We start from the raw sequence: 25,204 nt of genomic DNA, 5'->3' as shown, positions 1-25,204 counted from the left end.
GCATAATTTCATTTGGTGTTACGTTAGCATGTTGCAACCTTGCAATATTCCTTTTTTTAGTTGTCTATTTCCCTCTGCTTGTGTGTGTGGTCAGAATGGCTTCTAAGCCTGCGGGCAGAGTACTCCCAAAAGGTGAGTCTTTTTTTGACTGTTATTCATCACAACTCATCAATGGTGGTGATCTTGTATGATAATAAACTTGGGTTTTTTCTCTTTGCCCCACTCCTGTTTTTTTATCAGATGAGCCAAATAACACAGTCTTAACCAAGCTCTCTTCAGAAGAAAAGTGAAAACTCTTCTTCTTTTGTCATTCTGAGCAGAAGACCGCAAGGTTTTTTGGGTAAGGCAGTACAGACCAGTGGTAGCTGTGTCTTGCCATGCTCATCTTCTTTACTTCCTGTTGCTAAACCTTAATCCTTTTCCAGTTCAGGTGGAAACAAAAAGACTGTTTACATCAGGCTGGTGAGTACCTGAATCTGTGTACTTTATTTGTCATTTTTGGCTGCAGACTGAGGCTTTCCAGCCTGTGGGAAGCAATCCTGGTTGTGGCTGGTTTCACTTGTTTCCACAAATTTAGCTAATACCTTATGTGGTTAGGACTCTTATCCCAGGATGAAGGCAGACGCAGAGATATGAGAAAATAATGAGTTTTCATACTGGCTTTTGAACCACTTGAGCAACTGTGGAAGTCTTTTCATGGTGCAATCAGAGTAGCAAAAATTGAAGCAGTATGCTCGTTTGCAGGGGAAGAGGCAACAATCAGCAGCATCGCTGTCTGAGAGATGTCCTAAGTTCTGGCAATAGCAGATACTTGGCAAGAAATATCCATTTATAACTGAGGCCTAATGACTTGAACATGCCAATAGGAATGGGAACTGTGAGAAAGGAATGACTGTGAAGCTGAATTTGCTACTTTTGTCAGTGTGATCCCTTAAATGATAACACTTTCAGGCTGATTGAAGGTGATTCACAGGATCAGGAGGTGTGGAAAGCACAAACGTGGAGGTGTTGAAAGTATAAGTTGCTCCATGATTCTTTGCTTTCCACCCAAAAAAAGTAAGAAATAGAATCGACTATTTCCATTGGAAGGGACATCTAGTCCATCTGCCTGACCACTTCAGGGCTGACCAAAACTTGTTAAGGGCACTGTCCAAATGCCTCTTGAACACTGACAGGCTTGGGCCACTGACCACCACTTTAGGGAGCCTTTTCCAGTGTTTGACCCCTCTCTTGGTAAAGAAATGCTTTCTTGTGGGAAATCTGAACCTCTCCTAGAATCATAGACTACCTCGAGTGAGAAGGGACACATAAACACCCAGGTCCCCGCTCCTTGCAAGACTCTCAAACGAAAGCACATGACTAAGAGTGTTGCCGAGGTCCTCTGAACTCTTTTAGGTGTGGTGCTGAAGGAGCAGCACCTCAGCATCCTTTTCCCCAAACTAGACAAAATGACATTGGCAAGCTTGCCTTTTTAGCTGAGCAGGGCAGGGGCTGGGTGGGCTGAGCCTGCCCTTGTTGCAGCAAGGGGAGCCTGATTGTTGCTTGGCAGATCCTTGTGATGAACAAAATGTCATCACAGGTCTCACAATGTGTACACCCCAGCTGTATTTTGACCTTCCCAGCTTTCCTGGTGCTGCCCCATCTCTCCAGCCCTCTGGGCAATTCAGTGAAAAAGCATTTTGTTGCCTTTCATCTCTGTGTGTGGGACTCTGGCACATCTCAAAGAATGAAACTCTCTACCTTAGCCACTTCTTTTTTCTTCTTTTCTCCATTACAGCTACTACTACACTGTCCTACCCTGGGCTGGCCAAAACAGGGCTCTCAAATGTGCTCAGGGTGGGAACCTGAGCTGGGGAGGGGGAGTCTGGTATTGTGCATGTGACTGCTTCAATCAGGTAGGGAGAGGGCTCTGCTTTGCCTAGAAATGTGTGGGGAGCACACCCATCTTTCAAAAGGTATTTAACATTCCAACCAGCTTACTTACAACTACAATAGCATTTGGGGGTGCAGCTGGGTTCCTCTGTGGGCCTGTGAATTGTGTAAGCCAAGCACTGAGCAGAGGTACCTGGGGGGGGGGAGATTCAGCACAGTCCCAGCAATCCCATCTGTAGTCCTTCACTGATGCAACTGCTCAAGCTAAGGCTAACTATAGGGGCAGTTCTTCCATTTAGGCATGGCAGGGATACTGTGAAATCCAAGAGCAAAAACACCCTGCACCTTGGTTTATGCTCTCACCACCTATGCTCTCTGGTATCCTGTGTGAGTTTTGTCAAGCCTAATGCATTCATTTCTAAACACAACTGCAGATCCAGCCACTCTTGCTATATTTTGTAGAGGGCTTTCTGCCTCGGAAGGGTTATGTGTTAATGTAAATGTTAGCAGCAATTAAAGTGCCCATTCTGCAGTTGTTATCTGCAGTCCTTTACCCCTGGCCTATCTGAAGCTGGTCTAATAGTGGGAAAGTTGTGTAGTTCAGCAGCACCTGCTGTGCTGTGAGTGTCCTTAAGGCCCAACACCTTCCCTGTGGCTGTGACCCACAGAGACACCAGGGTCAGCAGAAACTTTGTGATGGGCAAAGTATATAGCAGCAGCTCTTCAGATCCTGGACTTCACCTTGAGCTAAAAATCAATATTTATTTCTAAATTTCATGAGAGGAAGCACAATTTTTCCTAGTGCAAAAGTTCAGTCAGGCTCTAATCACTGTCTGCATAATTAAGTTGGTGTTCTGCCAACCTGTGGGGTGCAGCACCTCAAGAGGGCAAAAAACATTCTGTGCGGTCTTGGCAGTGAGCAGGGACATGAGCTTTGACATGTTGGGGTGCGGGGGAGATAAGAATATCAATCTACCCTCCCCAAAAATAAATAGTCTGAATGAAAGCAGTGACGTTCTAGTTGTGTTTGCATCCAGTCTGTGAAAGTTCTGCCACTCAGACAAGGATGTTGAGGGAGCCACGTGCTTTCTTGCTTATCTCCTTGCAAAATTTGACCAGCATTTTGCACCCTGCTAAATTACACTTTATCTCTGTTCAAATACACTTTTGTGTGCGGCTGCTTTGTGCTCACATCTGCAACTGTGCTGACTGCTTGCATGGAGCTTCCAGCTGAGATATATCAGGGATATGTTATGCAATTATTTATTGCCAGTCTGGGTGCTCTATGCCATTACCTGAGAGTGCAGAGATTATAGTTTGCTTTGTAAAATGTGCAGTGAGAGATGATTAAGATTGCTGGGCTGTAGAGCCAGACCTGTGTAGGAGGGGTTTAGGGCCCATTTCCAGCTTCACAGCCTACTTCTTACCTGGCTTCTGCCTAGGTGCAAAAGCTCAGTGGTTCCCTCCTCACTGTTTGCAGCAGCATTGCCTGGAGACTAAACCAAACAATTCCTTTTCTGCCCTTCAACCCCACCCCAAAACTTCTGAAAAATATGCAGGCAGGAGCACACCTCTTGTGCCCGGTATCCCTCGTGGCTGTGGCGTGCTCAAGCCTGAGCAACCTGTGACCTGGGAACTCTAAAACCAGTTTTAATGCAAAAACTGGTATAGTATAAAGTACTAGTGGAGGTATTCAACATGTGGAATATCTACTACTGTTTCCCAAGACTCAAAGGTCTATTGATGCAATAAATGCAGCCACAGAAAACTGGTGGATTGCTTTGGCCAAGTTTTCTGTTTCTGAGGAATCATTGTTTGAATGTTTGTTTGGAAATACTTTTCTACCCAGATTATGTTGTGATGCAGTAGGAATTGCTCAAAAATGAACCTAAGGCACATTGTGTGAAGCTGGTCAGCAGTTGCCAGATTGCCAAAAATGGTGATGAAAGGCACTGGCTCACTCTGTGCATGCCTGGTGGTTTTGTGGTTAATCATTCCAGCTGGCCGGAGTATATGTTTATTATTGGGAGCTCTTCTTTAAGGACTACTTTAGATAAAAATAAATTTAAAAACAATCAATTTTTCCCATAGAGCTTCATCTCCTGAGGACTGGCGAATTGTCACTGGGCTGGAGCAGATGAAATGATTTTAATTATTTTTCCCCCCTTTTCTTTTTTCTTCCTCCTCTCAGCTGGATCAAACTGTCCCATGCAAATACCATGGGCAGGCAGCTGTCTGCCTCATGGTAGGCATGAAAAATGCAACTCCAAATAAATAAACAGATAATCTGAAATTAAACAGAACAGTTGTGAAAAGTTTGGGGGTTATTTATTTATGTATTTAATTATGCATTCTTTTAATTTTTCCTGCTCAAAGGCACTTACCCTTCGGCACTGGGGTGTGCCCAGGACTCCATATGGGATCCCCACCCGCTGAGAAGAGACCTGGCACCAAGGCTCACCCTGTCAGGGATTCCTGGAGACTTCCCTGTCTCCAAAGCCACTCCTTCACCTTCTCCACACCTTCAGTTTCTGGGCATGCCGTTTCTGCGTCAGCTGGTGCCAGGAGTGCAGGACACCTTCCTGGGGTGGTGTCTCCCTGCCCCACCCTGTGTAGAAACAGTCAATGAATTTTCCTGGAAAGCACAGCCGTTTTCTGGCCTGTCCTCCTGCCTTGTTCAGTAGGTCAGAAACCAACACAGGGCTGGATTTTTCTCATGGTTTTGATAAGAAAATTCAATAATATACCTCAAATAAATACCAGCCCTCTGTGGTGCAGATAGAGACAGATAGAAATATGAGCGTGCCCAGAATTAAGTCATGAGGGCATGGAAAACTAAAGAAAAGGCTTTGAAAGGTTTATGATGTGACCTGTAGTACTTTGCTGATGCAGAGTTTAATCACTGATCTGAGCTGCTTAATAAGACTTCCGTTAAGGTGATAAACAGATTCCATATTTGCCTACTGTTATAAAATTAGCTACACCTCAGGCATTTTTCACCTTTGTTCCTTGACTGATTTTTAGCTACAGTAACTGCAATAACTGCAGTGGTGATGCATTTTAGAAGTTGGGTAACACAATAATGGTAAGTCTGACTGATAAAGGAATTAATTAAGAGGTATAGAGTTGCTTCTAGTCCAGCATGATGCTGTGGAAAAGTAGTTCTTGCAAGCAAATCTGATCTTGTTTTGAAAATGCACTCTCAGCTTTGTAAGAGGGATGACATGTGCCAGCACAGATCTGGCAGAAGAAATGAAGAAGAAAATGTTTGCAGTCACTCCCTGTCCACATTATGGCTGTGTATTACTGTAGCTTCTTACTGACAGAATCTTAAAAGATTTCCAGTCTGAAAGGTATCTTTTCCTCCCTCTGAATTTTTTTTAAGAGGTGAACTTTTTTTGTGCAGTGTAATCCCATTCAAAATTAGCCAACAGCTTCTGTTGACTTATGATGTCTACTGGGGTGAACGCTGCAAAGGAGCAGACTTTCCAGTCCAGCAAGTGGAAGAAGGTCTCTGCACTGGAGATACAAGCACCAAGTCAGCTACAGCCTTGTGTGACTCTTGAGCACAATTCTGTGTCCAAGTTTGTCAGTTATACAATTGTCCTAAGCAGCACTTCGTGGAATTACAGAAAAACAAATAAGTAATTTATTAGTAAATTGTTGGCACCTATTTTGGGCAAGTTCAAAGGTCAGCCTAAGTGTCCTTGATATATGAGCATCTATCTCTCCACAGCAGTTTTCTGTGCCAGACTAAAATGGGAGACAGGCCTTTTCCTAACAATATGCAAACAGAGAGTTTGTGATTAATAATAATGTCACATGAGTAGTTGCCAAGGACTCACATTTTACAGCATGGAGCATGGCTCAGATACAGCAATTATGCTAAGTGGTGCTGATAACACAGGAAATATTGGAAGCATTTTCCTGTGTTGGAAGGTAATTGTACAAACTGACCTGTTGTCACGTAAGTGCGTCCTGAAAGATGAATGAGATAGAAGCTACTGCTCTGTAATTCTCTGGGATGCAAGCTGCAGAGGAGGTCACCTCAAAAAAGATGTGGGGTGCCTTTTATAAACACAGAATGGGTAAGTTGGGAAGGGACCACTGTTGGTCATCCAGTCCAACCTCCCTGCTCATGCTGGATCCCCATGAACACGTTACTCAGGATTGTGTCCAGACAGCTTTTGAGTATCTCCAGGAAAGATCTCCACAGTCTCTCTGGGCCACCTGTTCCAGTGCTCAGCCACCCTCAACAAAAAGTTCTTCCTCATGTTCAGGTGGAACTTTCTGTCTATCAGTTTCTGCCCATTCCTCTTGTCCTGCTTCTCAGCACCATGAAGCAGAGCCTGGTCCATGCTCTGACCCCTCCCTGCAGATAGTAAGAGACATGACTGAAGTCCTCTCTCAGCTGTCTCTTCTTGAGGCAGAACAGGCCCAGCTCCCTCAGCCTTTCCTCATCACTGAGGTGCTCCAGACCTCTAATTACCTTTGTACCCTTGTTCCAGACTTGCTCCAGGAGCTGCACAATAATCCTCAAATGCAGACCAGATTACAATTATTTCATCCCATATATCACGAAGGTGGTGAAGGCCCTAATGCCCGCCACATATTGAGAGGAAAAGTCCTAAGAACCTAACACCCATGGGGGTGGAGGTGTTCTCTCCCTGTGGAATTAGGCTGTACTCAATTATTCTTTAGAGCAGTTTCTCTTCCTCTGGAAAAGAGAGAGGTTCCAGAAATTACACTTAAGGGGTAATGTGAACTTCTGTGCCTGTTTGCTACAAATCTGAGAAAGATTCACTTTGCAAGTTGGGAAAGCAACTAGTAAGGTTTCTTTTACATAGCACAATGGCTACTGAGAAAAATTATTGGAGTCCGGGTTGTTAAGTGGAAAAAGGAAATGCTTTTTTCAGCAAAAGAGATATTTCAGCTCTCACAGGTAAAAAGATTTAAATAGTGAATTTGACAACAGGACAGATGGATTCAGATCACTAAGTAGCAACACATGTTTTCTCTTGGGGCTTTCCATTTGTGGTTTACCAGCCATGCCACAACAAAAGTCTTTCACTTTTCTGTGAAAGTGAATCCATTTTTTAGTCTTCCTCCAAAGCTGCATCAAGTGTTGCTTTCCTGTGCATGTGTTTGTTGCTTGGGACATGTGGTTCATGTGAGCTGCTGTTTTTAATGAAGGCAAACAGAGGGATGCTGGTGCTCAGGTGCAAGACTGATCTGAGGGAGTGCAATGAGCTGGTTTCAGTTCTGGAAGCAGGAGTGTGTGTTGTACCTTTGCTCTTCTTGGGGTTGTAAAGTTGGGTGAGAAATGGATGAATTAGCCCAGGCTTAGTGCTGCCTTCAGGCTACTGTGTGGCTTTTGTGGAGTTTGTTGTGTCGTTCAAGGGATTTTGTTGGGTGAACCAAAATAAAGCAAAGGCGGTCAGCTCTGTGTTGTGTTTGTCTCCCCTTATCTGAGGGCTTTGAAAAGGAACACTGAAGGATGTGGCTGAAAGTAAAACCCACTTTGGGTGGGGGCAATGGCTTGGATTGATCTCTGTGTGTTAATAGGTTTACTCACACATCCAGAAGAATGAATAGATTTTATTTAAGATATAAACATGGCACATGATGACAAAAACTCTTATTACAGAATTCCCAAGTCCTTTGGATGGTAACAACCGTCATCTAGGATTTACTTACCTCCAAGAATAGCTGGAACCCTAAACTAAATGAAAGCACAGAGTTTGCAAGAAAAGGCTTTTATATTTAGGTGTATCCATAAAGTAGCCCAGAAGTTAAGAAACTCCAACCTGTCCAGATTAGTTTTAATAACATATTGCAGAGTGACTGCCTGGTCACTTCTTACATCTCTGAACCATTACAGTTGCAGAATATAAAAGTGGAAACTCCTTATAGAAAAGGCTTCCGTCTGGTACCGCAGTACCAGAGGCTGCACAAAACAACTTCATGTGACAGATAAGGAGGAAATGGCTGCAGAACTTTTTACTGAACCACTAGGAAATTGTTACCCTGCACATCTACACAGATGTTGTTCACATTTTTGAGGTGTCTGTAAGCTTTCCTCAAGCAAGTTCCCTTTAGGGTTCACTGAAGACTAGATCTGGACTCAGAAAATATCTAATATCTGGATTCATGGACATGAGAGAAGCACAGCTGCTCAGCTGGGAGCCTCCGTGGGGGCGTATTGCTTTGACAAGAGAGAACGGCTACGCTATTACCAAATGGTTCTGGGTTCCACATGATGTGAGGATAACAAAATTTTCATTTGGCTGGGACTTGAAAGCTGATCTTGATACGAAAAATCAGTGTCTGAGCTCAGAATTGATACTGGAGTGCCTCAAGCACAGAGCAAGAACAAACAAGGCTATGACTTATTCACAAAAATCATTAGTTTTAGTCTACCACTGGTGCAGGAGAGGTCAAGTTTTTCCAGAGCTCAGTTTAAAATAATAATCTCCATCCCCCCATGACAAGATGGGGAAACAGTTCCATCTGTGTAGGAACCCAGAGTGCCGAGAGGATTTCTCTGCCTGTTTTTAAGGGTTCTTACCACCCTGAACAACACTGTTTTTACCTCCAACCTTGGAAAAAATTACCAACGATCAGACAAGAACTAGAAAATAGAGTGGTGTGAATTAGGTGATAGACTACTATGTAAGATTGTCACAGGGTGAAAAATTTAGAGGTTTTGGGCTTCTCTTTGTAGTAAATAGATAAGAGTAAAAAATATAAAAGTGGAGGATTGTTGTTGTTCTCCAAACCTCCTCCTTCTTCTACTACTCCATGTTCTGCAGTAAAAGTAGTTTGGAATGACTGGATAGAAAATTCCACAGTTCCTAGTCGTGTTACTGAATAATTGGTAGTAAAGTGAAAATAATGTACGTTTTTAGTAACTATTGGTTAAAATAGCTTTAAAAGGCTGTGTAAATCTTGATAGAGAGACTTCACTCCTGCTTTCTGAGCTCTGTGCTGTACCTGGGTCGTGCTAGTGGCTCTGTTCCTCTGATAAGACTTAAAAAACAACTATCTGGAAGCATTGAAAATCAAGGAAGAGTCTCAGTTTATCTTTGAAACTCCTTGCAAGGACTTTTAGAAAATTCTCTCCCCTCAGGAGGGACTTGATTTATGGCATGGTTCAGAGTCACATCTGGGCAAGACAGCTAGTAAAAATTCCTCCTCCTTCAAAATTTCATATAATCAGCAAAGTTTACTGTTTTGCTGTTTTCAACCAGTCAGTTTGGCTGACTTGGGGCTGAAACAGCAAGGCACATGCACTGGCACAAGGAAACTGCAGTTCTTGGCTTTCTGGATATTCATGGACAACACATTGACAGAATTTGCACTTTTTTTTTTTGTTTTGTTGGGTGAGTATAAGGATGAGACACAAGCACAAGTTCAGTTTAAAACCTTCAGTTTAAAATCTTCCCCAGAAGCCACGGGAAAGTGCTCAAATAAAGATTCAGTTGAATCAAGCAGAATCAACCACAGTTTTTGTTCCATCCTGAAAAGGGTAAGTCCAGGTAACCTGACATTAACACAGCAGAGATCACTATTTTTAATTGGTCAGATTTCCACAGCCTGTTTTTTCTCACAGCTGGCTCCTGTCGAAAGTGGAAGTCCCCTTTTTGGTGGAATATTTGGTAAAAACCAAAATGTTGCTATCAAGCGCATTTAAAGAAGGCACCTTCCCTTATGTTAACACATTCAGTACTTAACCCCTTTAGAGCAACTCCCATTTTTGGAGGACTGGGTCAAAGTGTTCTGCCTGATTCTGTACACAGTAACATGAACATGGTGAAAACAGACAATGGAAGGATTTTTCTCTAAAGAGAAAGAAACATGGAAAAGGTCATAAATCTCACTTTGCAGAGTCCTTCAGTTTTCTTTCTTTGTTTTTAGCTGCCTTTCTCCACATGTAGCAGTCATCCTCAGGGTAAGGTGACAGCAAGAACTTCCCACGCTCCTGAAACGCGGCTGCTTCTGCTCCTGACAAAGTCCTCGAGGATGATGATGAGAGACTGGACAGTCACCAGTTTCCAGTGGTCTGGCACAGAGCAGCTGAGTGTCAGGCTTTCTGCTTTCCCCAGTTAGTTGTGCCCAGATCACTGACAATCACAGAAGACTGTTCAAAGTGCTGAGCTGGAGTGGTGACACAACTGTCCACTGTTCTGTGGACACAGTCAGTGGCTGGAATGAAAATCCAGCAGATTTTCTTGTCTCTTGTGTTCTAGAAGCTTTATTTTTTTTTTTTTTTTGCCATCTCTCTTGGCAGAAATCTGTCACTTGTATTACAAACAATGCTGCCACTGAGGGAGTGATGCTTCTCTTGACACATCTCCAGCTGCCCAAACTGTTGGCAGACCTTCCATTTAGGCAGGTGCTCTAAAAACAAAATAACTTCTTTTTATAAAAAAACAGACAAAAAGCTTCCCCAGAAATAATCATTCCTAGCATTGTTTTTCCTACATAACCAGTGGGACAAGCTGCAAAGCTATGGAAAAGACATATTCACGCTGCTGAGAGAGAACTGACTGGGGCAAAGTCCTGCCTGGATACCCAAGACACTGAGGGCTTTCTGTCCTCATGCCACAGTCTGGAAGTGCCTCTCTGTGCAAATGGAAAAAGTGGTCTCTTGTTAACATCCCCCTCCCTTGGGAAGGGATGTCAGTGCCACCTTGGGTTCATTTTAAACTATTTCAGAGAATGAGGTGCACAAAGCCCATCTGTGGCCAAGGGAAAACAGCTTCCCCAGGCTTCTCTCCTCACCAGAGCATCCTGCCCCACTAACTGGAATGGGTGTCTGCAGAGACTAACCCCCCCCGGATGGAGTTACTCTTCTTTACAATCTGCCTTCCTCACAGTTTCCAAACTCGTTTTTTTTCCTTTTTAACAGCAAAGTTAGTTTCAGTAATCTCATTCTGGTTCGCAGTATTCAGGATTCTCACTGCCCATGAAACAATCTGACCTTCTTCATAAGGTGCCAGAAACAGAAGTACATTTACAGCAGTATTGAAAAGCAAGATGCTGTGGCACACCACCCCCCTGGGTGCACCTCCCCAGTGCCTTACCCCCATCTACCACCTATAACTGGTTTGAAAATACCAAATGATGATTGAATAAGGCTAGAATTTCTCCTAGAGCCCATCTTTTGTACCAAAGTAGTACCAGCTTTATTTCTAAGTAATTTCTGCCAGATTTTCTGTTAGGAAAAAACAAAGCAAAAAAACTGAACTGATGGAGACTTGATAGCTGGACAAACTCTCTGCCTCAGTGCTCAGCTACCATTACCCTCAGACATACTCTTCTAACATCTAGCTTAAATCTCCTTTGTTAAGTCTGTTGTGCCATAAGTGCAGTGTCAGCTGGGTTAGCACAATAAATAACTTGTCCCATCCTCTATAAAAGCACTCTGAACAGAGTTGTTATTGTGTCCTCAATCAGCCTGGCCTTCTCAGCCTAAACAGACATAACCAATCTCTCACCAGAGGTCACATTCCCTGGATCGTTCTCATTTCTCTGGTATTGGTCCAAGTTGCCCTTAAATTGGGATGCCCAAAAGATGGCCCTCAGAGGTGGGACAGCTTTTGTCATCAGTGAGCCACCAAAGCTGCTGTCCCACATCCTCTTCCACAAGGGGTGTGGAGACATGTCAAGGAAAAGACAGCATGTGGAAGTCTTTGCTTTGTTCTTTGTGAACAAATCACGCTACAGCAGCCTTCAATACAAGATAAATATTTACTCTTATTTATGTCACAGAGGTTTTTTACTTATGGGCTCAGTCCAGGGATCTAATCAAGAAGGGTATAAGTAAGTCTGGAGAAGAAAAAGTTGACCTTAAATTAACTGCTTTTGTTACGTTAATGCAGTTCACAGGAACAAAAGGAGAAAATGTCTGTTTTAAGGAGAAAATCCATCCTCCTCCACAGATTATGCTCTGCAGGAGGGAGTGCAATGCCTGTTGATGTTTAGCAAACACAAATGTTGGCTGCAGTCTGGAAAATAACTGACAATTAACCCAGTTTCCATGACTGCCAAAGAAGTTCCAGAAAAGATTTTTTAATTTGAGGGTCATTTTGCTTCTGCTTGATGCTATGAATTGGGTACATTCACAGCATCTGCTACAGCAAACTATGCTTTAACTATTACAGTTTTGGTGAAACCACAGTATTTTCTGCCTTTTCTGCTGACTTGTTTTCTCCAGTAGAAATTACCAAATGAGATATAAAATAGGCAGGTATTTCACCCTCTCTGTACTCTTGCAAGTCCTCTGTGCTAGTTTGTTTTTCCAAATCTCCCTTTTTTTTACCCAATTTTTATTTTTCCCCTACTATAAATAATAAATGAATTAGTAAACCAGCTGGCCTGCAATATTGCAGTCTTGCTTATAAAAATATGAACATGGTGAAGGTCTGAACAGCACTTTTTTTTCTAGGAAAGGAGAGGGGTTTTTTTTTAAATTGGGTGTGTACAGGCTCAGGTTCACACACATGAAGCGAGATCTTCTAGGATGTACTGCCCAAAAAATGCTTCAGTTTGTATCATCCAGCAAGTCTAATCTAAAGGCTTGTGCTGAACTTGAGTCCTGAAGCTATGAAGTTAAGTTGCTCTTGAGACAAATAAAATAATATATTATTAATACTTACAGCTGAGTCCTCCTTGGTCTTCATTTGGTTGGACATCTGTTGAAACAAATGCATGGGTTTCAGCATGCAGGATAGATAACCACAGTCTTCAGACAAATGAGATTAATATTAAGGAACATCCACTAAATCTGAAGGTTCAGTGTGCTAAATGTTCTGTAAAATGCAGTCCAATATTCTATTTGCTTACAATCCAGGCTACCATTTCAGGAAGGATAGATTTTGGGATTGAAGTGATTGCCTTACTCCTTATCTTGGGACAAAGTCCTGCCTCACTCTTGGGTTGTTTCTGAAGGAACAAAATGACTTCTACAACAGCTGCTGCAGATCCTGGACAAGATCACTACCCTGCTTTCCCCTGATCTTTTCTGAGGTACCCAGGCTTGCTGGCATTGAGGAAGAGGGCATGGACTGAAAACATGGATTGTCTTTGTCCATGAAAAGTGTGGTTGTCCTGGCTCCCTTAGACGTTAACTCCTGGACAGCTGCAAAGGGGCTTAGAGCAAGTACTCAGGTACATTGGCAGACTCAGTCTGGTTCACGAGATGTCTTTTAGAGCTTTTTAGAGTCACACATGGGCAAATCCAGCTACACAAGAGTACACACGTGACAGTGAGACAAGCTACATTTCTGCTTGATCCCAGTGGGATCCTGACCCTTCATCATCCAGCCAGTGACTCTAGAGCTCTCAGGATTGAATTATGCTCTGGTTTCTGCTTCAAACTGTGCTCAGCTGAGTGAGCTACTGACCCCAGTCCTGTTTCATGCCATCTGTCCAGAAAGAGCCTGCAGGGATCACAGCTGACACACCATGGCCTGAGCAGGCACAAATTCTGAGTTACTCTCACATCCAGAAATTACTTCCTGTGAGGCTCAGACACAGGAGGAAAAAGCCATAAAGAATAACATACCCTGGGGCATTACATTTCCTCCCCAGTGCACCCCAAGTTTTTAATCATGGCGTGATTTCCTGCTGCCATGTGCAGGCAGCTTAGTCATACTTTCTCTCTTCCTGTTGGATAACATTAAGTATTTTGGCAAGTGAAAAAGAATTCTTAAAATTTGGTCATGCAAATGAAGTGTCTCATTACCTGTGGACGACACTAGATTAGAGGACCTCCTTCTCCACAGCCAGCAGATTAAAACAGTTAGAAGACCTATCAGAATGACAATGGCAATGATGCCAGCTGCTTGAGCACCTCGTCCTTTTTTTTCTAGGTTTTCGTCACTGTCTGTGCCAGAACCATTGCTTCTCTTCTGCTGCGTGTCTAGAATAAAATAGAAAAGAATGTAATAAGGTGTAAATTTTCACATTTTATACCAGGCAAATATTTCACCACATTTTGCATGCATAAAGAAATTCGGAAGGACTAAAGATTTGTGCTATTCATATCACTGTGATTCTGGTGATTCCTTCTGGGCAAGACACATCTCCAACTAATTATGTCTAAATACCAGTTTACTCTTCCCTGTCATCTTATTGCATCCATCCTTCTTTCTTCCTTTTTCTTCTTTCCTTACAGCTTTGAGAGACTGTATGTTTGGGCTTGTATCTAGACTCAGTTGAAAATAAATCTATACAGAATCTGTAATGTAAATCTGATGGTATTCAGAAAGATGGGTGAAAACCTGTTTCCCTGAAGTTAGTGAAGAATCTTCTTCATTCATTGCTGCAAACTGAAGGTTTCAGATCACATCTCTTACTCTTTCAAGTGTGATGGTGAGACTTTGAAAAAAACCCCAAAAAATAGTAATAAGAAGGTCTTTTCCCTCAGAAGACAATATGACAGAATGCCATTAGGAAACTAATGATGAGGTTACTTAATTTTCCTTTAATTTGGGAAGAAATTTTAATTTAATTTCCTTGAATTTTCCTTTAATTTGCACCAGGGTGCAGAGACCTGTGAGAGAAAGGTGTGGCTGGAGGCAGGACCAGGAACAGCAACGAGATCAAACAGCGACCTCCAGATCAGCCTTCCCACTCCAGCCAGATTCTCTACACAGCTTTCTGGAAATAATGAACTGCAGCAGTGCTACTGTAACTATAAGGTCTTAATAGCTTTTTTTTTAAAAGTAACTTTCTGGTTTTGTGAACAGTTGAGTGACTAAATACTTGCTTTTACTATTAATCATCACATCAGCAATAACCAGCATATTATACTAGTGCTATTAGGTACATTGTTCTATTGAGCCCGTATTGCTCATTTGCTGCAGACCTAGTTTAAGTCGTGCACTGTATTAAATTGAGTTTTGGAGACTGAAAATTTAACTTGGAAACTAGGCAGAGTAAAAAGCAAATCTGAGTGTTGCAAGGCCATTGGGTAGGGGGTCAGAAATCATGGATCTGCTCTATGGTAGCCCCTAAAAAACAACCTGATTCCCCAAACCATCGTTCCTGAGGAACTAAAGGGTAAAGCCCAGAGACTGCCTCAGACACAAGAGCTTCTCAGTGCTGTTGTCACAATACACTTGGTGGGGTATTCACTTCAATGTGGAAGAATTAAACATCAAGTCCATGGCTAGGCATAACTAGAGCTTGAAACAAAGCCTGGGATCTTCTCAGCACTTTTTGGAGCTACTGAATTAATGCATAGTCCTCGCTAGTGCACATCTACAGACAGAGACACACTAGTTGATGTTCCTGCCATCTAGAAAACGTGAGGCCGCATGAAGGGACTTACAGTTGGCTGATAGATTTTCCTGCAGCATCTCATTTTCTATGGAGCACTCTATTTGCATGTTGGAAGCGGCTTTCACCCTCAGTGTGCTAAAAACGCTGAAAGTGCCATCGCTGTGGGGCGTGATCTGTAGTTCTGATGGATTCAGGCGACTGTTGTTCACTTTATTGATCCAGTAAACTTTGGGCTTTGGGTATCCGTTGCCAGACTTGCAGCTGAAGGTCACCTCCTCTCCAGTGCTGCTACTGTTTCTTATTGGTCCACTGAGTATTGGTTGGCTGTAACTCGCTGCAGAGTAGGAAAAAAAAGAAATAGCTGTTGACATTTTGAAACATACTGACAAGACAAAATTTTGACATGGCTTCTGAAGGAGAATTGCTGGATTTCTCAACACCCTTATGACTTGAAAGGGAAACACCTGCAGATTTGGTCTGTATGCCAGAGAGCTGAGAGGATCACTGGGAGGGCAGAAGCTTAAAGCCAAACCTAAAGGAAGAAAGGACCAACTTAAGCTGCTGTCACCCAGTCACATGCAAGAGCCCTCATATCCATGAAAAACAAGAAGAAAAGAAACAGACACTGAGTAAACACTTGTTACATGTATTCTCCAATGTTTACATTTTCTGTCTGTAACATTTAAATTAAGCAGACTTCATCTCAGGAAAGAGCAGAAGTCTGTTTCAAAGTTAAAGGTGTGCTTAAATATGACATTGAAATAGCGTGAATTTGAAAAGCGGAAATGAGAATTTGGGCAAAATGACACAAGTTCTTACCTGCTAAACTGAGAACCACTTCTGCCTGGTGAATCACTTGGGTATATTCAGTTTTCTCCTGTACCACACATTTGTATGTATGTTCATCTCTCTGGCTGACATTTAGTAATAGCAGAGAAAAATCACCATTTTCCAACCTATCCCAGAATAATTGAGTCCTGTCTTTAAAGTGAATGCACTGATTACTGTTATTATCTTGGCCAGAGATCAGTGCATGTACAACTGAACACTTTCCTTGATCATCATCAGCTAATTGCCAATATACTCGTAGATTTTTTAATTGCAAGTCTCTTTCGTTATAAATGCAACTTAGTGTGGCATTGTCTCCAAGTTTACTGATGATGTTCTTCTTCTCTAGTGCAATAACTACAAGATTAAAAGAGAGAGAGAAAAAAGGGAGGTTATGTGGGGAAAAAAGTAACTATTTTCAAGTACATTCTACCACATATAGACTCTAGTACTAGTTTTATAGCAGGTGGGTGAGTGTGCTCGCTTCATAGTCATTCCTACCCCCCAAATTGCCAGTGGCTAATTCTCTTCATGTCCATTTGTCTGTGCATTGTCCAAAGGGACCTTTTCCCTGAAGGCCAACCAATCTGAATCATTCCCAGCCCCATGGATACCCACATTTCACTTTGCCCACTGACTGCAGACACATGCTTTAATAATCACTTCTTTTTTTTTTTAATTAAGAAAAATGCCAAATAACTCCACTTAAATCACAAGTGGAAACATTGATAAGAAAGAGTGCTGCCATTATTTTGAGACCCACATAATTAAGAAGGGGAGTAGAAGCAGTGTTTCTCAAAGCTGGCATGACAAAGCAACCACATTTTACTGCTACTGTTGGTGGCACCCTCTCAACAAACACACTCAGCTGACAAATCAGCCTGCCCAGATACCTCCAGTGACACATTCATTAGACATTTACATCTTGAGGGTCACTTGACCTAAAGTCACGATCGTATGTGGCTTTCAGAACACATTTCCTGCCTTCTAGACATGAGAAAGGCATCCTCAGCTCCAGGTGAGCAAGGCAAAGGCATGAGGTGGCTGACAAGTGATGCAGACAGCACAGGTCAGTGAGTCCCACAGGGCTGGGCAGCTCTGGCCACAGCCTCCCTGCTGAGGATCCATCACCTCCAGCCCAGCAGCCAAAACCTCACTGGTGCAACTGGTTGGTGGCACCAAAGCAGTGTATGTGTTGTAAGTGTCAGGCTGGGGGGCAGGAGGGGGCCAGGCATGGGGCTGGATGGGAGAGATTACAGCTGGGGGAAGGGATTACGTGGGTGGATGATTTAGGAAGACGAAGGAGTGAAGGTTTGGAAATGTGGAAACAGCGTGTGGAGGGAGGTGACAATGTTAAAGGGGGACCTGTCTTTGTGAGGGTGCACTGGACTCAGAAATAGCTCATCTACACAGCTGAGTTGGGCACCCTGGTCTAAAAACACCACTGAGGCAGACACAGCACTTGCAGGGAGAAAGGCAGGATGTTTACCAGGCATGTAAACCCTGTGCGGTGGGACTGGAAGTAACAGGCTTGAACTGCAACACAATTTCTTGGCTCAGACTTTGGGAAACCACTTGGAACAGCAGTAAAAGTAATGCCCTGGCACAATGGGTGCACCTCCATTACTGGGCAGAAACAGGCCAGCCAGCATCTATTGAGACTCAGTCTGGTACAGTTTGTCATGATATTGGGGCCAGGGAGTTTCCTTGGTGACTTTATTGAGGTCCTTCTCAGTGATTAAGCAATAACAGAGGAGAGAACTCTAAAAACATTTATATATCATCAGGTGATGTGATTTAAATCTACCTTTGTTTTGCAAGGGATATTTTAGAACGGTAGTAAAATTATTAATAGTAGTAGTAAAATTACTAATACTGGCTACTTGATACCATGATGCATAATTCTAGCCTTGAGTATACATGCATGTTAGATCTGCTTATCAGCAGCTCTTATTACTCCACTTCTAAGGCCTTTTGTTGACAGAGATAAGAACACAGGGAGGTCTCTGAAGCAAGCAAAGCAATCTGAGCATCCATACGGTCCCTTGCTGTTCTCTGCAATGAAACTGATAGAAATTGATTGTTTCTTCCTTCCCTGATGCATGTCAGAGAAACATTTCACACTGAGGAATTCCTCAATATCTTGTAGAAAACACACAGAGGTTTGTATTATTCATTTTACAACTACTTTGTGCGTTTGGCCGAACATATTAAAGGGAGAGCAGTTTAATTTTTAACTGAGTTTTTTTGAACTTACCAGCTTTCAGGATATGAAGGAGCAGTAACAGAAATCCATACCTAAGATGAAAAGCAAACAAGTGTTACAAGTGACTTTGCATCTCTGTTGTTTAAATATGCAATAAACCCAATACTGAATGTTTTAATATAGTGGCAGAAGTAGGTAAATTAGGTACTGCTCCTGTGTAATGCCCCATTAAGTATTTGCATTTTTGACAGCTGCAAAACTTCTGTTTATACAAGTCAGCAGTGGTTTGGTGGCCAAGGCCACAAATAGCAGCAAAATGCACTAATATTGGAATCAGGGCAGAGGGCATGAAGCTGGTGTTGTGCCTGTCTTCTCTTGTGAAAGAATCAATGGGCTTGCTGGACAAACAGGCTCTGGAGCCTATCTGGGTCACTGGGAAGGACAGTGGCTGCACAGGTCAAAACCCAGGTTCTCCAATCTTTTGCTGAAACTCAAGGAGTTATGGTTTTATCTGGTTAAAGGACAAATAGCAGCTAACCATGCTGCCCACCCGCTTATGCACTCAGTAAAAATGTGTAAACAGGAAACCTGCTGATAGTGGAGAGCTGTGCAAAGGTTTTTGCTGGAAAGAATTTGGTGTGTTTGATTACTCAGGAGGGGCAAATCTGTGCAGGAGTTACCCCAAAGGAAAGGATGCCATAGGAAAACCCAGTTTAACCCATCTATAAAGGCCAAGTGATTTAACTTTCATCCCATGGGGGTTTAAGGGACATAAATGGACAGCACTTCCGTATGAGTTACTTTAAAATAGCCTTTAGCCACCACATCTAGTTATACATTGTGCTCTCCTTCCTCCAGACTGCTGTAGGAAGGGAAAGAAAAGAATGATGGAAAGGTTTTGGAGTGTGAACTGTGTGGCTGCAGTTGCTCACCTTGATATTGCCCCAGGTGCAATAGGTTGCAAAGCTGAGCTGGTGGGCGGAGTGACAAGAGCACTGGCCTGTTACCAGCATACCCAGCTCGCCTTTGGCAAGCAGGCAGGATTGTGAAGCCACACTGCCTGGGTACAGCTGGCTCCCTTCCCCTGGTGTTCTCAGCCCTCAGCCAGGCCCAGCACTGAGCCCAGGGCTGGGGCAAAGCGGACAGCTGCTCCCAGCAGGCCGTGTCCACCAGGATGGAGCTCCAGGGTCTCCCACCCACATTGGGAGCTGCCGTCCCTCCAAACCAACCCTGCCCTGCCTGGCCCTCTTCCCTCCACGCCCTAACCTAAGTTCACTCCCCAGCAGCCATTTCTCACCTTGCTGTGCTTTACAAAATCCCCTCTCTTCCAGGCTTCCTGCCCTTTCTCCACAGCTTCAGCTCCTTTGTCCGGCCAAGCATAGGAATTCATACATCACTTCCCAGACACAGCTTTGATTCTGCCCAGCTTTACTCCTACCTCCTGCCTGGGCACAATCTGGGGCTCCTCTGCTGCTGCGGAGTGTCTCTAATTCCCACCTGACCCCCAAGAAAATTCTCATCTTCCCAAACATATTCAGCTTCCCATGCAGAAAGCAGAAGACATTCTTGACACAAAGTCTACCTATGCTTGAAGCCTCATTTCCAGAGACTGAGCTAAAGAGACTTTAGGGGTGAACCAGTCTGAATTATATTACTTTTTGTATAAAGAAGACACTTTATTTTCTTTTTATGTGTCCTTTGAAATGATATGATAGATGAAGCTTGAAAAGTTTAAGTGGATGCCCAGAGTGGAAAATCTCTGCTCTATTACTTCAGAAAATCTGCAGCCAGTCTCAAAGGAAGTCTCCCAAGGAAGCACACCTAAACATTCTGTTCTGTCTCTGACAGTGGCTTTTACACATGGATTTGTATTTTATTCCTGCTGTATTTTTTTATACTGTGCAGGAGTCATCACTTTTGTGCCAGCCTTGTAGACATCTGTTTTGGCAAGCTCAACTCATGTAGTCCTCAATCTTTCTTAATCCCATGTCTGTGTTTGCTTTATTATTCCCCACCCAAATTGGAAGCCATGGATATAGCAACTCTTTTGAATTGAACAAAAACAGTATCTGACTGATCTTTATGGGACTCCCTAGGGAATTTCCCATGGTAGGCATTTCCTAATGCCAACAAACATTTAGATTTTCAACCAGAACTGATTCTCATATGTATTTATACAAAGTGGATTTTGATTTCTTATTTTAATAAGTGATGCCACAGTCGAGGTTGGACAGGTCCAGAGACACCTCATCCTCCTACTTGGAGGAGGTTGCAGCTGTGGTTTTGTGGGGGCAATGTCAACCCACAATGTTCCCCTGGAATAGCTTTAATTCCAAGCTTCTATTGGAAAAGGGGAGAAATGTTCTGCTGGCAGAGAAACCTCCTTTTTGCCCACTACTTTCACTCAGCTCCTGTGTCCATCACACTAGCAGTGAGCTTAATTAAGTGCTGGCATCGCTGCACTACCTTCTTAGGTTCTTGCTTTCTTAATTTTTAAAAAACATTTTAATCTTTTTACTTTTTCAATTCTTTCCCACACCTTCCTCTTCTGCAAGTTTTTTAAAATGCCATGTGAAACAGGAGAAAGTTGCACTTCCCCTTACATATACATTCTTGCTGGGTGAGATGATTCTTCCTACCAGCACCTCAACTCTTTCATCGCTACTCATCTCAGAGCCATGGGATGTTGCTGATGTGACACATTCTAGCCAGGCAAGGAGATATCCTGATGCCTGCAATAGCACCTTCGGGGTCTTTGCTCCACTTTGTCCCCTAACCTTGTGGCGACACGGCTCTTCCCTTACAGCAGGTGCCCTAAACAGGTCACCTGCGGAGCTTTCCTAACACCCGCTGTAAAGCAGCGCTACCCTGGGCAGTGCAGCCCAGGTGAGTCACGTCCCATCGCAACCCTTCAGCTGAATACATCCATAAAAGGCTCGTTAATTGCCTGGAGCCCTCGATGGCCGCGGACGGACAGGGGACCCCTGCCCGGGCTCTTGGGGGGCTCTGGCAACACCCGGCTCCCCCCGCCCCGGGTCCCCGCCCGCTCCCGCGGCTCCGGGAGCGCTGCCGGCGGCCGGGACCTGCTCCGCAGCCGGTCCGGGGGCCGCCCCTGACTCCAGTTAAGCAGCCCAGCCCCTGTCGGCACTTTCCCTGCCCGCGGCAGCAGCAAAGCTCGCCTTTCCCCAAGGGGGATGCGCATCCCTTCCCGGGAAGCGGCCGCCGTGTCCCCCCGCGCCCACGGAGCGGGACCAGCGACCCTTCCCCCGCGGCCACCACTCACCCTCGCGGCTTCATCGTGCCCGAGCCGTGCCGAACCAGCCGTGCTGAGCTGAGCCGAGCCGTGCCGAGCACCAGCTGCCCGCCTCGGGCCGTTCCCTTTTCCCTCCCACGCCTCCTTGGCCGGGGATTTCCGCTTTCCGAACGCCTGGTGCGCTGCGCAAAGAGGAGCCCGGCACAGCCCATCCTGGCGGTGCCGGGGCTCAGGCACTCGCCCATCCCCACTGACCGCTTCCCAGAGCCTCGCTGGTGCCGCTGGATGGGGGATCCCGGCTCCCGCAAACCCATCCTCCCCGGAAATCCATCTCCCCCGCGGGGAGGACTCCGGTCCCCGTCAAGCGGGACACCCCTCACCGCTGCTGGGAAGCACTGGGGAGCCAGGCCTGGGCTGCTTTTGCCCTGGCACGGAGACAGCGGAGTCCTCTTGGCCCTGCGAGGCGCTGGAATCGGTCCCGCAGCCCCGGGGGAGGGCAAGGACTGCAGCCCGTGCGCTCCGGGATCTCGAAGAATCCTGCCTGGGAACTGGGAAAGTTGTGTTTCAAAGTACATTAGGTGTATGTTTGCATAAATAGCATATTTATTCTATATTTATATTTTGTAAATAACTAAATGGGATTTGACAGAGAGCACAAGCGCACCTGGAGCTGTCGTAGGTGTGTTGGTGAGGGGGTGTTTTAGCACCACCCGGCTGTTTGCAAGCTGCGGTTCTCGGTCTCAGCAGTTTCGTTTTTGGCTCCTCATCAGTGGCTGTGTTTGCCTTGCTTGTTGTCAGGAGCTTCAACCCAGCTGGGACCCCTTTGCCAAGGGGTCCGTTTTGTGAGCTGGGACCCCTTTGCCAAGGGGAGCGTTTGTGACACACAGCACAAAGCTGCCACAGCATCAATGGTTAAAGTCTGCCGCGCTCATGTTTTATTTTTTTTCTTGATTTTAGTCACCCCGGGAAAGCAATTTGTGCACAATGAACATGAAACTCGGGTTGTGCAAGACCCGCAGGTCTCAGCGCCATTTCCGCTGCCAGCCAGCAGCAAGAAGGGGGATTTCAGGTTTGGGTCTTAAAGCTGACACTACTTCAGCCTCTCTGTGTTTCACTGATACCTGCACATCAGTGATCAGTTTGGAAAGGTAGGCTTAAATCTGTGCTAAATTTAAAGAAAGATAAACATTCCTATGGAATTATGCCTGAATCAGAACATATTTGCAACGGCAAATTCATATCTTTCGCTGAAATATTTTCTGATGGGATATCTTAGTTTGGGAACTAGTCTTTTGATATTTTAGGTGTTGTTTTAATAACAGGCATTTGGTGAATGGGGATGAACATGGAATCAGTTCTTTGTGGCTAAAAACTTCCTGACTTTAAATGCTTGTGACTTTAAATGCTTGTGACTTTATATGTGGATTTTTACAGTTCTGGATATAAAATTGTTCTTACTAAGATGCATAGTTTGAGTGAAGTTTTCTGCTGCTCTTTGCAATGGTTTCTGTCCTGCTTTTTTTGTACATGATAAGAGCAGTCTATTACTACACATATGTCCCAATTTTGGTGGAAAAGAATTTCCCAATAAGCAAGAAAGGCGAATATGTCTCCATAGCCAAGAATCTCTTTAGGATTTGGAAAGGTCAGATTGCAGACCTCTTTGCTGCCTGCATCAGGGTTTTGAATGTGCATTGCCTGATGAATTTTTAATCTGTAAAGCAACTTTGTCTTCTATTTCCCATGTTGTCCTGGGTTGCAATGTATTCCATTACCATCCTCATGAGCTGTTGAAATCAGGTGGGGCAGTGTTTCCTTGCCTCCTCCCCCCAGACTATCTTGCTGTTAATGGCCCATCATTGTCCTGCCGCCTGACTCAGAGATAACTCCCTCCGGACTATCTTCTGTTAATGAGCCTAATCAACACTTGGCCTCATGACTCGTTACCCCATTGTGAGATGCTCCACCCAGAGGGAGGAACCAAGCATCCCATCGTGGATATAATCTGAGACTCTGACCACCAGAGACAACCCTTCCCACTGGATTTCCAGAGGACAGGAGCTACACAGCCACCACTGGACTTCCTGAGGAAGAGCAGACTGTTTTACTACAGGATCACCGCTTCAGAGGACTGCAGCCACCATTCTACCAGGCTGCTACCACCACCCTGCCTAACAGGGACTCAGGTTGTATTTTGACTCTGTCAGTTTGAAACAGTGTTTTCTTTTAGTTTTTTTTCCTTTTCTTTAATTTCCCCCTTAAATTGTTATTCTGACTTGGTGCCTCCCTACTTCTGTATGATGTTCATGAAGGCCCAGCCTTAGGCAGGTCCTAAGTTGCCCCTACCTGCACAATTCCTCAGAAGACTTGAAATATAAGGGTATTCTTCTGCCAGTGACTCCATTCCTATGGCACACACTAAACAACCCTGTGGTTAATAAAAGCAGGTTCTCAGCGACAGATCATTGCCATTACATATAGGATGTTTTTTGGGGAGTGTTTCCCTTTTTCTTCCTGCACAAGCAAAAAAGGAGAAGCAGCTGATATGGTTCCTTGTATTTACACTGAATAGCATACAATAAAAATATGTTTTTATTCTTTTGGACGCAGATTTGTTAATATGGCATTTGCTGCCAATAAGTCAGGGTATTTGACTCAGAGTCAAAACAGAGGCCTCAGTGACATGATCTTTGCCCTACAAGTATCCCATCAAAGATAAGGTGGGCAATAACAGACAGGCATGTTGGAAAAGCCTATGTGAAAAGTTTTCATCACATGTGGCTCCTCATCCCTCCCACCATACGCTTATAGAAAGATTCAGACAGAGACAGCTGAGTTCCTAGAGTGATTTTAAAAAAAAATATTGTTGACAGCTACTTTGTCCTCTCTTTTGTGTGCAACACTTTTTCAACCCTTTTTCTCTGCCTCCACAGAAGCTAACAGAAGCAGCAAATGGAAGGAGGACATTGCATCTTAATAGAGGGTGAGGGGAGAACAGTGTACAAACACAAATTGTTTCCTTAACTAATGGAGACAGTGGAATAAAACAGCAAAACTGAGTGCTAAGAACAGTCTGGAGATGAGGGAAAAGATGCAGTTGCAGTACTTTGTGATTCTGAGAAAATAATTTGACAGAAGTGGATGAACTAGGAGGAAATAATTGTCTGACTGCTCTCTAGCTCACATTTTGTTGTCACACCAGGCACTCAGGGCATTGGCCAAAAATATCACTTTTAACACCCAAATTCCTAGACTGTTCCATGCAAAAGAAGAAACCTGTAGCCCTGTAAAAACACGTGTTTTGAGACGTGCTCTGTGTGTGTGGTAGCAATGGCAATCCATTTATTTATACCCAGAGAAGGAAAGTACTGTATTGTAGTTAGTTACATTTTTAGAAAAGAGCACTGGTATTCGCAGTTCTTTATTAGTTGTGCATGTTGAGATTTCCTGTTGTTTTAGGAATAGCAAGGGAATAACTAACTTGGCAATACTTTTCCCTGCTCACTGTGCGTGGGCATGTTAAAAAAAAAAAAAAGGATTGACCACAGTATGTCATTGCTGAAAATGTCTCTTGAGCCTCTTGTATTCAGGCCGTATTATCCTGTGTGGAATGATTCCAAAGAGAAGAGTGCTCTTGCTGTCTGAATTGCCCTCTGCTCCTTCGCTCACTTCCATTTTTACCGGATATCCTTTGCTCTGATCTTTTGCTAAGGACACTCGATAATGCATCAAAGAATCTCTTCGGGCAGAGAGTT

The 25,204-nt window shown here is 44.0% G+C and overlaps 1 protein-coding gene across 2 annotated transcripts; it reads right to left on the bottom strand.

Annotated features, from left to right (window-relative positions):
• Positions 1-9,284: 9,284 nt before the first annotated feature.
• Positions 9,285-21,823, bottom strand: ICOSLG (inducible T cell costimulator ligand). Of its 2 annotated transcripts, XM_032100989.1 has the most exons (8): positions 21,696-21,823; positions 21,480-21,662; positions 18,248-18,288; positions 15,982-16,347; positions 15,212-15,496; positions 13,622-13,798; positions 12,534-12,569; positions 9,285-10,272 (listed from the first exon to the last, which is right to left on the bottom strand). In XM_032100989.1, coding segments are annotated over exons 1-8 (1,158 nt in total). In that variant the 5' UTR covers positions 21,764-21,823; the 3' UTR covers positions 9,285-10,270. The 2 variants fall into 2 exon arrangements, with proteins under 2 accessions (XP_031956880.1, XP_031956879.1); XM_032100988.1 differs by having other exon boundaries at positions 21,480-21,823.
• Between the last annotated feature and the right edge of the window lie 3,381 nt (positions 21,824-25,204).

Source organism: Corvus moneduloides, chromosome 2 (genome assembly GCF_009650955.1).
Source record: "Corvus moneduloides isolate bCorMon1 chromosome 2, bCorMon1.pri, whole genome shotgun sequence".
Lineage (NCBI taxonomy): Eukaryota > Metazoa > Chordata > Aves > Passeriformes > Corvidae > Corvus > Corvus moneduloides.
The sequence above is the reverse complement of the archived record's forward strand: the minus strand, read 5'-3'. Positions and strand labels throughout refer to the sequence as shown.